Source organism: Purpureocillium lilacinum, assembly GCF_023168085.1.
Source record: "Purpureocillium lilacinum CBS 284.36 DNA, scaffold_5, whole genome shotgun sequence".
Taxonomy (NCBI): Eukaryota; Fungi; Ascomycota; class Sordariomycetes; order Hypocreales; family Ophiocordycipitaceae; genus Purpureocillium; species Purpureocillium lilacinum.
This window is the reverse complement of record NW_027072115.1, coordinates 1704994-1718802: the sequence shown is the minus strand read 5'-3', so window position 1 is coordinate 1718802 and position 13809 is coordinate 1704994. Positions and strand designations below refer to the sequence as shown.

Below are 13809 nucleotides of genomic sequence, written 5' to 3'. Positions count from 1 at the left end.
TCGACTGTATCATGTACCATATCATATGTCCCATCACGGGGGGCGTTTTGTATACCAGTGGAGAGGCACGGAAAAGCATCCTGTTGGCATCATAGAGGCGGTCACGTCAATCCATCTACTCTAATCAAGCATGCAATCTCATCGTCGCACAAGCTGTGACCTCATTAGGTGTATCTGTTTGGTGCTACTCGTGCTTGTTCGACGTGTGAAGGCAAGGCAGGGGGGTAGTTACTCGTCGCTGTCGTCCGAGCCATAGTCCACCAGCACCGAAGCCTTCTTCGCGGGTTCCTTGGCGGGTTCCTTCGCAGGCTCCTTTGCCGCCAGCGCCGCCCCCTTCTGCGTCTCGCCGCCCTTGTCACGCTCAACCACCCCAGCCGGCGGCCCCTCTCGCGCCGTCGTCGCCGTCGCCGCCGCGCCCTCACTCGTCCTCCTCCTCACGCCCTTCAACCCCCCCTCCCTTTCCCTCTCCCTCCCCGCCCTCTTCCTCTTCCGTCCCCCCGTAGCGGCCCATTCCTCCTCGACGGCCGCATCCCCGCCGCCGCCGCCCACATCAGCGGCCGTCGTCGCCGACAGCAGCAGCTGCTGCTCGCGCTCGCGCTCGCGAAACGCCCGCAGCCCCTCCTCCGTCTCGCGCCGCACCGCCTCCTCCTCGCGCCGCTGCCGCGCCCGCACCTCGTCCAGGAACTGGACCTCGTCGTCGTCGAGGGCCCGGAACTGGTTCTTGAGCCGGTTGGCCTCCTCGAAGGCGGCTTGCTTGGCGGCTGTGCGTCCATGGGGGTAAAACCCCTCGCCCGTTAGCCAAAAAACCCATACCGAACTAGATATCGATTACAACGCCCAGCGTGAGGCTCTCGCCTATTGTGGCGCTGTCTGCTCTCTCAAGTCGCGGAAAGGAAGGGAGGGGGGTAGCAAAGGGGGGAGGCCAAACCTTTGTTCGCCTGCAAAATGTCGTACAGCGACTTCTCCTCCCCGGACGCGGCCTTGTGCCGGGCCTCCTCCCTGCGCTTCCTCTCCGCGTCCAGCTCCTTCTGCACTGCTTCCCACTCGATGTTCTTGGCGAGGCGCTGTGCTGATGGTTGTTGCTGTTGCTGCTGTCCGTCCCCTTGCTGTTGTTGTTTCTGTCCCCCGTCCTGGGGTGACGCCTTGCCGCTGTCGTCTTTGTACGGCTCTCCGGTGGGACCTATCTTGCCCCCGGAGACGAAATGGCTGGACATTCTTCCTGGCTGGCTGTCACGCCGCCAAGGGGTGTTCCCCCCTTCTCACCTCAGCTCCGTTGGCGTAAGTCCTCGGTCGCGCTGTAAGATGATGCGATGAGCTAGCTTGCAACAGCCCACGGTGCCGTGATGTCTTTGCGAAGATAATTTTGCTTCACGGCTCGATTGCCAATGGTAGTATAGTAAAAGAGGGGCAATGGGCTTTTAGGCTGTTGCGGCTCGATGGTCGAGCATCTGCGGCAGACAGTTGAGTGCCACCTGAATGCGAGTTCGTCGTTCACCAACACGAAGTTAACTTAAGCAGTCCGCTTGTACGTTGCTAATGTCGGGGCAGGACTCAGCACAACCCGCAGGCCAAGAATAGCCGACAATCACCCGTCATTGCCGCCACCCTCCCTTCGTCAAAACATCACAACCCAAGTCTGGACACATGCACTTGGCACCAAGAGGAGCAAGACTGATTTATCGACAAGTATATTTTCATTTATTCTTTTGTATCATGGGAATTGCAGCTAGCAGTGCCAGGTAAGCTGTGGCGGATTTGATGTGTGCCAGCTCCATTCCCGTCCCACACTCCCCCCGCCTCTGCCGATTTCCACGGCGTTTCGAACAATGACGTCTCTGAATGCTTTATATCCATGCGTCCGCAACCTGCCGCAGACCCAAGCAGGGTTTAACGAAGCAGGCCAGCCTTGAAAGCCGAATGCGTATGCCGCTGAGCGAAGGACTCGAGATAGCGTGTTCCCCACAACAGATGCCATCGCACCCGCTGCCCTCAGGAAAACGAACCCGTCGCCGTGACGAGGAACGTCAGGTGAGCGGGCACCGGCGCCAACAGAAACGGGACAATAAAACCAGGACAGACGCGCAACAAGCCGCCAAATCGCAGATCCGTGCATTTCTACCGAATGCCAGTCCGTGGAAAACCAGACGTGAAGAATCTCGTCGAGAAACTGCCAAAGAGCGCCAAGCAGGCTGAAGCCGAAACAGTCCATCTGACTTGGTTGGCGAAAAACGACCGGCTGACGGCCCAAGAGAACACAAGCCCCCAAATGCAGTGCCATGGGTGAAGAAAGAAAACACAACGTGCCCAGACCCCGTTTTCCCGCTGAACGCAATGCATGAAAAACCGTCTCATCAAACCCCATTTTCCTCGGTAGACGTTCGCGTCCACCTGCATTATCGCAATGCAATATGTACTGTCCCTGAACTTTTTTGATGCTGAATCGCATCATGATGCGTATCGTCGTGACCAGCGCAAACTCACTCCGGCCATGTTCGGCGCCCAATGATTCGGCTGGGCACCTGTGTCGCAGTTGACGTTGGTGCATCTTGAATCGATTCGATGGAGGAAACAAAAGAAACCCAAACATCACGGCCGTGTGACGCTTTGAGTGCGTCACAAGCCCGCTCCCGAACCATCTGCCGAAATCGGCAGGCTGGTGATTCAGCGGCGACACCAAGCTTCATATGCACCGTGGTCGCAAACCGGGCGGGAGTAGTCGTGAAAAAAAAAGAAGAGTAAAACCAAGGTCTATCGCGAAGATCCCAGAATGTTGGGGGAAACCAAAAACGCCAGATGTGCCATTAAGAACGTGTACCAGTGGAAGGCTGTCGCTCCATCATGAGAGGCATCGTATAGGGTGCGATGCAGACGTCGAGTCAATGTCGGCCCGTGGCAAACTTTTTGTGACTCCGGTCAGACGCAACCGCCGCTACATGATTGACGACAGACTCTGAATAAGCTACGAGCCAGCAGCTCGTCGCGTCAACATTCTTTTCTCGTGCCGGGGTATCAGAAAGTAAAAAGTCGTTCCTGTAAAAGTGAAGAAATTCGTGGCCATTAAAAGTCAAATGCCTGGCTCCAGTTTATGTGTCTTCGGAAGGCAGATGTAAGTTTCGCTCGTTTGTTGACGACGGAAAGATCTCCGAACGCATTGCCGGCCCGGGCTTCACCCCACAACGGGCTGTCCATAGCCATGGGCCATGAAGTATGGCGCCTGTTGCTTCATCGGGGTCATGCAGGTCTGGCAGTTGCATTCAGCGAGACTGTGTTGCTCCCACATGCCCTGGTTGTAGGCGTAATGCCCAGGGTACGGGGTCTGCCGGTTGGGGTAAAACGCATTGTGAGCGGGCGGCTGCGGGTACCGGTTCGTGTACTGGGCCGTAGCCTGAGCGAACCACTCGTTGTACCGAGCATTGCTGGAAGTAGCGGACATGCCGTAGTCCGGAGTACCATAACCAGAGTCTGGAGGGGTCAGAGGCGCGCTCCAAGGGTTGTGCGCCCAGGCGGCATCCCGTGCCCGGTAGGGTCGCTGTTGAGCCTTGATGGCCTGGTAGCGCTCGTACTCGGCAACTTGCTCCTGGATGTAGCGAGAGTGGGGAGACTGGCGGTTGTTGTGATATCTCGCAAGCTCCGTGTCGATAGCGGGGACCAGAGAGGCAAGCCTCTCCCGACTTGCCTGCACCGCCTGGCGCTTCTTCATCTGCTGCCAGTCTCTCCAGTTCTCAAGCCACGCCTGATAATCCTTGCTGAGATCCAGGTTGACGTAGAGCCTCCAGCTCATGGCCTGAACCCAGTCGAACTCGAGGGAGTTGAGCTCCGACACGGCAATGCCGCTGACCTCGGACCAGGAGCGATTCTGGAACGTGTTGTCATCAAGGAACTTGCTGCCCAGGAGAAGCGAGACCGTGAGGTAGCGCCAGACCTGACCCTCCGAAGCCTTGTACGGCCCCTGCTCCTTCATCGCGTTGATCCGCTTGGCGAGATAGTTCATGCCAAGGAGGATCGTGGTGCTCGGAAGTCTCGTCGAGGTGAGGATCTGGGAGACAAACTTGCGAAAGGGCGTAGAAATAGCCGCCTCCGGAGTGACCACTCGCGTAGCCATCTCCGCAACGTATTCAGCCATCATGTCGACCTCATAGTCGAGGACGGCACAGACTCCACCCGGCATGATGACGGTGTTGTGGAATCCGACGAAGATCGGGTCTCGATCTTTGTCGGAGGGGAATCTCTTGGCGCAAGAGACTCAGTGGCGTGGGTGAATCACACGGCACTGATGGCGCTGTCTCGGGGCCACAGAGGAGGAAACGTGAGAGAAGGGAAGAATCGGTAGGACCTTTACTCGGAGCGTCGAGCCATTTACCGCTGAAGCTCAGACTGTCGTGCAAATGGAATGCTGCCGTAGACTGTCAAATGTTCGGTGATGGCCCAGGACCGAGGCGGAAACGAGAGGTGCGGGTGAAGCGAGTAGGGCACCGCTATATTCGAATCGTGCAGAAACAACCAGAGTGAACTGGTAGAAAAGCGATTTCGAAGCCCGAGGACGGGACGGAGGAGAGGCACACTGTAGCCGCTGTTAGTATACTGTGCACGCAGGATGAACAGCATCGCCACATGAATGTCACGAGGGGTCCGTGTTGCCTTCGGCTGGCCAAAGCATGGTCATTGTGCGGATGGGTCATGTCCACGCCAAAGCCAAGCAGGACAGCGCACCCGCACATCCTTTCAACGAGCCATGTGCCTGCAGCAGGCAGCATGTCTATGCCATGATCGAGTTGGGGTTCTGTGGCGGAGCCGACGCGCTGACAGCTCCAAAACAGTCTCCAACAGATCCGCGACAAGACATGCTGGGCAAGACGGCGATCGTAGCATCGTTGTCGGTCGGTCGGGCGTGTGCCGAACGTAGGAAACAAGACACGGCTCGTGTTGAACTAAAGCTTACCTCGAGGGAAGAAGGGTCGCCCAGCGAGAAGGGAGTCGAGCCCGAGAGCGTGGTATCGCGCGACTGAGCGTCGTTGATAACCACAACGCTGCACGTTCGGCGAGGGAAGGAGGCACAACGGGGGGGTGCCGACAAATCGCTAAACGGCGGGCGGGCGGGGGGCGGAAGCCTCGCGCGAGGGACCGGAATCCGAGACGTCAGCGAACGATGGCAAGTTCGTGACTGAAGTTGTCGAAGGAGTCGGCGGATTCGGTTGTCGTGGAGGAGTGAAGAGGACGACGGGAGAAAGGAAAAGAGAGGAGAGGGTTGGGGAGGAGACTGGGAAGAGGAGCGAGGCGACCGGGGTGCATTCGTGGAAGCATCAGTAAAATGGGGAGGATGGGATGGCGAGGATGATGAAGGCTACGGGCGGCACAGCCGGGTGTGTCAGTGGACAACAACAGGGCAGGGCACCACCGTGGCAGGTACGGCTTGGACGGGCACGGGTACGGGTACGGGTACAGCGCTGCAGTAGGGGTGGGCCACGGCGCCGACAGGTACCTGAGACGATTTTTCTTTTTTTTTTTCTTTCCCCGGTCCCCTCCTGGGCTTGTGTTTGGCTCGGGTGGCTCTGGGCCCCATCCTTCAGGCGCTCTGGCGGGTGCGCCTGGGTGACCGCACCATCTGGGCAGCAGGCGTTGCAGGTACCGGGCCCGTACAACGGTACGGACAGGTATTTGGCGCAAATGGGGGGAGGCTGAAAAGGAGGAGCGAGGCCCCCGCTTGAGGCGAGGCGAGGCGGGCGGCCATTGGCTGCGGCCGGGGGTAATGCCTCATGTGCTTGGATACGTACCCCGTAAACGCCGCGGGCCAAGTACCCCGGTACGGGCGTTCGTTCCTGAGGGACGGACGGACGAAGGGGGGGTGGGCAGGGTGACGGGGGCGATGATGGTGACGGGGTGACGGGGTGACGGGGTGACTCGGGCAGGTCATAAGTCATGGTGCGCCAGGGCAGCCGCCATTGGACGGTCCTGCCCGCCGGCCTCCTCCTGTGCTGTGCATGCTGTGCAGCCTGTGCAGCCTGTGCGGCCTGCCTGTGCTGTGGAGCCACACCCACAGTGCCCCCCAGGTGGTGCACCGCTCGGCTGGGCTGGCTGCGCAGGTTGCGTGGGCAGGGCCCAGCAAGCCCTGGCCAGACCCCTGGGTGTCCGGGCATGGTGTCTGTCTCCTGCTGGCCTCCCAAGCCCCCCGTCAAATGCCTCCAGGGCTCCATTGAGGCATGGAGCCCTGGAGGTCGCCTCCCCACCGGGCTGGCACCGGCGCGCGGCTGGGCACTGCAGTGCACCTGCCTGGGCGCACTCGTCTGCGTCACCGGACATGGCCCTGACCTGCAACTGGGAATGAGCCCGGGCGGCCGGCAGGATTGGGGGAAAAGAGGTCGGGTGTGTGGAGCGCTCGCCACCGCCTTGTTGGCAGCCATTCCGCCCCGTCACCCGTTGAATTCATGGTCGCACCAGCAGCTCGCTCGCAGCTCGTCTGCTGCCCAGCGAGCACCGCCGTGTCTCCTGGACAGAATGCACGGTCACCCTCCCCGCCTCGCTGACGGTGTGCCTGCGCCTTCCCTTTTTGTCGCCTCATGCCACCAGCAGCCCGACGTCCCAGCCCCAGCACCGGGCAGGCCGCTTCACAGACGGAGAACCAACGCGCTCAAACTTCAACGGGTCGTCGGGTCCCGTTGCTGACGGACCATCGAGACAATCAGAAGTCCGGACTCCATCGAGTGTGCCAAAATAGAAACGCTGGATGATGAACGGCCCGGCACGATCACACGGTCATCACTCTCAATCAAACGACCCGGGCCAGGCAACGGCTGACGGTGTCTGGCCTGGCGTGTCCATCGTTGTCCCAGGAGGCAGGGGGCTCTGCAATGGCTCCGATACAGCACCACGTATTACTCCGTACGAGGGACTCGGGCCACAGGCAAACAGATTGTTCCGCATTACGACGACGACGACGACGGCCACGACGATTCGATGTGGTCGGCGGAATGAGTTCCCACTGCCCACCAAGACCAGATAACGCAAAAAGCCAAAGCAGCAGCAACGCCGCGCAGTCGCCTGATGTGACGCAAACGCAGGGTGTGGCAAAAGGGCCGTGAACGAGTGTCGGCACCGTGGCTCTGCACTTGAATCAATCAATGACGGAGACACGCGCTTGTCCGAGAGTCAGCCAGCCAGCCCGCCCGCCAGCCCACCCAAGCCAATCTTGCCGGACACCAATCAGCCCGGCAGTGGAAGGGTCCGACGGGATCCTCACTGGGGCAGCACCACCCGCTCGCCATGTTCTCGAACGACCGCTTGGAAGAAAAAAGTCTGCAGGTTGCTGCCAGGCGGAGAAGCTGCGGAGGTAAACCTCGTGCTTTGGGGCGACATGCGACCGCACCCACTTCTCCGAAGGCCGTGCTCATTCGCTATCGAGGCCAAGAGCACCAACTACTGCAGCCGGCGTCCTGCAGCTCTGCTGGACTGCCATTCGCGGCGGTGTCCTTCGCCAGGTGCCACTTCACGGTCCCAAGCGGCCGAGCTGGCTGCGTTCGCTGCACCTGACGCACACACGTCCGTTCGAGCAGCGTCTGCTTCCCCCTTCAACCTAGCGCGCCCAGCGTCGACCGGAAGCTCATTACGAAGGGTGTACTGTATGTTCTCGCGTTGATGTACGAGTACAGTACAGTACTACTCGCAGGCAAATGATGGTGCGTGGCGGTGTTGGCACGAGAGACCCTCCGCCCCATAGCGAGGCGCCCTCCCCGGCCCAGGAGACCACCTTCATGGCATCGGCCAGCGACGAGGCAAGGGTGCATCAGTCAGGACTCAGGAACGGCCACCGCCCAGGGACGACGCTGCCGCGTCTGACTGAGCGCGGCAGGCCGGGCGCATGATGCGTCGAATCAGCAGCCTCACCATCAAAGATGGCGAGGAGCGCAACAGAGTCAGCATTCCTGCGCACCAGCGGTTCGTCACAGGGCCGGGCCGGACACATTGACGTGGCTCCAGGCGCGCTGTCCCGGGCCGGGGCTGGGGGCGGACGCATCACGATCCAGGTGACCATGTAAATGAACCTCGCGAACTGTCGAGCTGCACGACGCGCGAACAAACGTGCTGCACTGCAACGGCGCTGCACCTCCGTCTCCTGCCTCCTACATGCTCCGGAGCAGGCGGAGAGAAATGCCTCAGGTCCACTGCGAGATCGTGTCCGGCGCACAACACTCGCATCCATGCCGTAGCGCCGCCGACCGCTCCCTGACTGCCCCGGCTCGGCTCTCTGTCTGGCCGCGCTACTCAAGGAGACCCCCCATGTTTGGCGTACGTGAGGGTTTGCATTTCCATTTGAGTAATATCGTCACAATCTCTCACAAGACCACGAGCTGGGGTTGTGGGCCATTCATGCACACGCTGCCGAACCAGTTGACCGACCGACCCCGGGGGGCGGACGGCTTCTTCATTTCAAGCCACAACGGAGCACAAGATGTGCCTTCACGGTCGAGTTTCAGCTCCGGCTCCTGTCGACCTTCCGGGTTTGAGAAGCGAGGCACATGAGGGCCCTTGGGTCCCTTGCCGGGCTCCCATGCCGTCGCCAGGTTCGTTGTTGTTGTGGAACCGAACGAATCTCCCACCGCAGGACTAACCAGCGTGCCGGGGCGGACGGGAAATTGGGGACCTTCGCGGCGCTGTCCCTCGTGTCCGAGGTTGATTGTCTCAGAGCGCCTGTCCACTGGCATTTTGATCTTCAAGTGAAGACTGCGCACCTGGATGAAACGAGCCTCCAAGCATGTATTGTTGCCAACCACGCCGTGCCCGTACATTCGTACACTGGACGGGCTCTCGGCGCCACCAGCCTGGCAGCCCGTCATGGACCTTGCATGGCCAGGCCAGACGCAACTCACAAGGCACCCGGAACGAGATCGACTTGCCACTTGCCGCACGGGGCCACAGCGCGCCTTCGGCGGAAAGGCCGTGGCCGTATGGCCATGTGCTGTGGGCGGAAGACCGCCACAGCGGACCGACACCGGGACAGAGGATGGAAGAAGACATCGAGAATGTGCCCATTGGCGCCGAGGCAACCCGGCATGGAGAGTTGGGCAGCTATCCGTAGCCACCACGACCAATTGACGGTGCAGTATTGGCAAGCCCGCGAGCAGCCCCGGGGCCCGGGCCACGCCATTGAGCGGCACCATGTTTTCCGCGGCATCGACCGAGAGGAGCAGGCTTTGGAGGGGTGGCGGGCCGGATTCTCGTGTTTGCCGGCGCCATGTCGCTCGAGCTCGATCTCGAACTCGAAAATTCCTCTCGCCCGCGCGCCGTGCGAAGCCAGGTTGCATCCAGGCCCGTGAAGACGAGCTCGGAATCTCGTACCGACGCCGTTTGACACGAACATGACTGCTGGCACCGTGCGCTGCTATCGATAAACGAGGCCACGGCGCGCCCCAGGCATCCCGCGCCGCCACGGCCAGCGGGAACTTTCGGCCGGGGGTTGACGAACAGCCAGGGGGGTCCGCCTGTTGTTGACGAACACCGGGTGTCCGCCTGCTTGCCAGGATGCCAGGCGCGTCCTTTGCCTAAAATTTCAGGGTCCTGGCTGCCCTGGCGTGGGCAGGCGACGAGTCTTCAGTGCGTCCAAGGCAGCGAAAGGGGCGATCGCAGACAGGGTTCAGTCTGGAGCAGCTTGCAGGACCCTGTTGGCCCTCGCTGCTGGGGCGACAATCCTCCGCTCCATTGCCAAGGCAAGTAAGTCATGGGCCAGCCACGATGCCACGCTCGACACCTGCTGGTCCGGTCATGTTGTCTCGCAAGTCAAGCGCAATTCTGTGCGAGTCTGCGGCATGTAAATTGTACTCGGGGTACTGTCCGGTCGTCCGCACTTTGCACGCGGATACCTCGATGGATGGCAGGCGGACGGCGACCATGACGAAGAGTTGTGTGTCTCACGGCCGCCACCTCACTTGGTTGCGCATGTCGTTGGCCGATCGCGAGGACGACCCCCAGCTGGCTGATGGCGCTGACCGCCTGCCTTTGGACCCCCTTTGATCTGGAGCCAGGCGCAGGGCGTCATCCATCTTGTCGACCCCTTCCCCCTCTGACTAGCCTGGCCTGGTCCCTGATGCTTGCCTGACCGGTTCCTCTGTGCCCACGCGGACAAGCATTGTCTTGTGGGGGTGGTCGAGACTTGTGCAGAGGACCTCGCGGGGACATTGCCGAGGGCAAACCGGTCACGACAATGGCCCATGCATGCGTGTGCCTGGGTTGTCACTGCCAGCCACGAACAAGACTTGGGTGCGCCTGAGCGGCAAGGTCCGTTGCACCTTTTCGTGCATGTCGCTGCGCTTGGCGGACCGCGTACGGTTGGAGTCTCTGACTGAGCTCGAAAGGAGTCAAGAGACGCGCGGTGGCTTCCCACCTCACGGAGCTCCCTGACATCTGGTTGGGGCTGATGCCTGGCACTGACTGAACACGGGGACTTTCTTGTCGCAAAGCAGGCTTGGGGTCCTCGCCACTCGACGTGTGAGTCGACATCGAGGCGATCTGCCAGGCGTGATTGGTGACGCCGCCGCCAGGCTGCCGTGCTACCTGATGGCATCGTGGCTGCTGCAGTCGGCTTGATCGGGATCGCAACTGCGGGCCTCTCGACTGACGAGTCTCTTGCGGCGCCCGCGACGCCCGCCGAGAGGCCGGATGTCAGCATCAATGTTGGGAGCCAACGCAGGCAGCAGATGGACTGTTGCTTCATCTGCCGTGCCGTCACCGTTGGTGGCTTCGCACCTCGGCCCTGGTGGTCGGAGACGTACTGGACCGCTTCAAGCGCGTTCGACGGCTCCCGCCATGAGCGGACCCAACGAGTCGATGACTTCTCCGAGCCGTGCCCGGGACCGGGTGTCCGCGAGATGTCCCAGACCGCTCCATACCAAGGTACTCTGGGCGGACTACGGAGTACAACCGCGGCGGGTGTTGAATGTGGTCGTGCTGGCCAGAGCTCGTGCTGTACGGCAGGGCATCCACGACATCCTGCCACTTCTCTCGAGCCATCTGCATGAGTCCCTGGCAAGCTGGTGAAGTACAACTGCAACGACAAATTCGACTGTAGCGCAGCATGGCGACAGACGGGATTCCCACGGCCACTCTGTACCACCTACCTACTTTGTTTGTAGGTCATCCCGGACTTGCAGCAAAGGTTCCCGAATCCATGGGAGGTTGCGAAGACTGGCAGACGTGACAAGGGTGCAGGGTAGCTAAGCTGGAGTTGCGGTTTGGCGAAGCCACGAGCGCACGTGACCGCAGTCAGGGCCCGCAGGAAGCACGGACCAGGTCGAGCAGAGCACAGCAGGGGAAAGAGCTCGATTGGTGGAGGCGACGTGGCACTTAAACTGGCAGGGGCTGGGTCGTGCAATTGGGGTTATCGATCTGGCCAGACTGACTGACCTGCCTCAACGCTCCTTTTCCAACGACGACGCCTCGACGACCCTTGACCCAAGCGCACAACCCACGCCCGCCGCAGCTCCGCCCCGAACTCTGCTGCCGTGTCCTGTATCCTCCTGCGACGCTCCTCCCTCATTCTCACGACACCCGCACGCACAACGCCGCACCACCGTCGCAATGGCAGACAACGTCGAGGGCCTCATTGACGTCCCGCGCGAGTTCCTCAAGGACGGCGTACAGTTTATCAACAAGTGCCAGAAGCGTGAGTCTGCCCGCCACCGCTGGTCCTGAGCCCTACGTGTCTCTTTCTGTGCCCGGCTCTGGAACGGGGAAGACGGAGACGGAGAAGAAGAGCTAGCTGCATGAGCAATGATGCTGACACGCGCGCCTTGCAGCCGACAAGAAGGAGTTCATCAAGATCTCGCAGGCCATTGCCATTGGCTTCCTGACCATGGGCACCGTCGGCTACGTCGTCAAGCTGAGTATGTTCTCGTGCCCTGCCCCCTGCGCCGACCGTACAGATGCGCGTGTTCCGTGCATGCGCTGCGTCGAGACTCTGGTTTTCTGTGCTAAAGCGAGGCAACTCACCAGTCCACATCCCCATCAACAACATCCTCGTCGGTGCCGCGTAAGCGAATCGATTGTGGAGGCGTGCGCGAGGGGAAGGAGGATACACGCGCGGGCGGCAGAGCGGTAATGGACCCGGGGACGAGTTCGACAACGTCGCCCGCGACGGAGACTTGGCGGAGGTTGGCGGTCCGGCGCGTTTCGTCAGGGAGGACGCGCAGGTGTGCCGAACAGCACAATAACCCGAGAGGTGCCCGGGCACGAGGCAAGGGCAGTGGGCCATGCTCGACGTGCAGAAAGGTCAAGTGGAAGATGTAGAGGCGAGTGTAGGGGATGAGGAAAAGGAAGAGAACCTTTTGGCCAAGACGATGGCATACCAAGCACGGGTATCCGCGGCCGAGGGGGGCTAGTTGGCGAGCTGTTGGCAGTCACGATACATACCCGTGCCAGTGTACCAAATCTGTAAAGAGCACAGAAAGCCTTGCATTGCATTCAGCTGTTCCCCGGTCGTGAATGACGGTGACTGACACTCCCCGCTGCGTGGTGTCCGTGTCTCGAATTAAGCTGTTGCGAGCACAGGGTCGACGAGGCACATGACACGGCTGTAGATGGACGGTACCCGTTTAACATCCTGCAACATGGTGATACTAACGCCAAAGCAGGTCACGAAGCACAGACCCCCGGGGAAGCCGACGAGCGCGGCAGGGCCACCACGGTCACTGCGTTTTCCGATGCGAGGCTCATTGAGGCGCAGCGAGCACCTTTATGTCGGACGGTCCTCCTCCTCCCGGTTCGCCTACGCGCCAAAGCGTTTTAGTTCTACGTTTTTGTTCCGAAGTACACCAGACGATCCTGGGCCCCTGCGCGAAACGAGAGCCGAAGACTGTTTCGCACCCCTGGTCCTGGGAGGTCCCGTCTTGGGCGAGATTTCGACGCATGGGAGAAGTTTGGAGGCTTTGAGGGTGGTGGGTGGTAGTATCAGCTTCGCCGCCAGGCTTCGCGACAAGGTCACAACCGCTTCCATTGTTTCCAAATTCTCCAACGGCGAAACAAGACGCGGTAAAAGAATGATTTATCATCTAAAACGTCTTTCTTTCTCTTTCTTCTTACAGTAAAGCACATCGACAAGAAAATAATGCAATGCGGAAGTGTCTTTTATCTGTGACTTTTGAGTCCTGTCGTTGACAGAGAAGGAGAGGGAGGGAGTGGACTTGCACACACTCACACTCACACACACACACGCTCACACATAGACACACTGGCGCCCACGCACGTCAACGACACCCGATCTTAGTCACACGAATGTCTTTTGACACCACGGCCCATACACTCCCAACCGAGTTTGCTCCCTGTCCCCTAAACCTAGAGATGGAACGGCGAACAAGGCCGATACGGGATGTGATCCCTCAACGTGTGGCTTAGCACTGCGCCTTTAAGATATTCGTTACGCCGCCATGCGCCGAGCCAAAGACGTACGCACCCCTTCCAGCCACTGACGGCAATATTCAGTTCCAACCACGAGGCCTCCCTCACCCCTTGCGATGTCACTCTGTCAATCGCATGCTCAGCTTTACTTGCTTTTGCTTGATATTTCCCTTCTTGTTCTTTTCTATTAACCGTTTTTAACTGGCCATTTGGTTCTCATGACGATTCGTCAATTGGGGTTTTATGACGTCAAAGCCCGACCCCCTACCGAGCATGATCGTCTGCGCCGCCAGCGCGTGGCTTAGCCTGGAAGTTTAATTCCCTAGGCACAAGAGGGGCGAAGGAGGCTGCTTCTTTACAACTAAGACACGAACCCATATCCTCTCAGGCACCGCGCGCATCCAGACGCGCATTTGACACGACACAGGC

General features: G+C 60.1%; 3 protein-coding genes across 3 annotated transcripts; 1 reads left to right on the top strand and 2 right to left on the bottom strand.

Moving 5' to 3' along the window:
* Positions 1 to 228: 228 nt before the first annotated feature.
* Positions 229 to 1214, bottom strand: PLICBS_007112 (uncharacterized protein; the record flags this gene model as incomplete). The annotated part of the gene is made up of 2 exons (XM_018320513.2): positions 229 to 761; positions 929 to 1214. 2 exons carry the CDS (start codon positions 1212 to 1214, stop codon positions 229 to 231), a joined length of 819 nt encoding a protein of 272 aa, XP_018180410.2.
* Positions 1215 to 3166: 1952 nt separating this feature from the next.
* On the bottom strand, positions 3167 to 4168 carry PLICBS_007111 (uncharacterized protein; the record flags this gene model as incomplete). The annotated part of the gene is made up of 1 exon (XM_018320512.2): positions 3167 to 4168. The coding sequence occupies one exon, from the start codon at positions 4166 to 4168 to the stop codon at positions 3167 to 3169; it is 1002 nt and encodes a 333-aa protein (XP_018180409.1).
* Positions 4169 to 11565: 7397 nt separating this feature from the next.
* PLICBS_007110 (sec61p translocation complex subunit) lies at positions 11566 to 12020 on the top strand (the record flags this gene model as incomplete). The annotated part of the gene is made up of 3 exons (XM_018320507.1): positions 11566 to 11650; positions 11784 to 11870; positions 11980 to 12020. 3 exons carry the CDS (start codon positions 11566 to 11568, stop codon positions 12018 to 12020), a joined length of 213 nt encoding a protein of 70 aa, XP_018180404.1.
* Positions 12021 to 13809: the final 1789 nt, after the last annotated feature.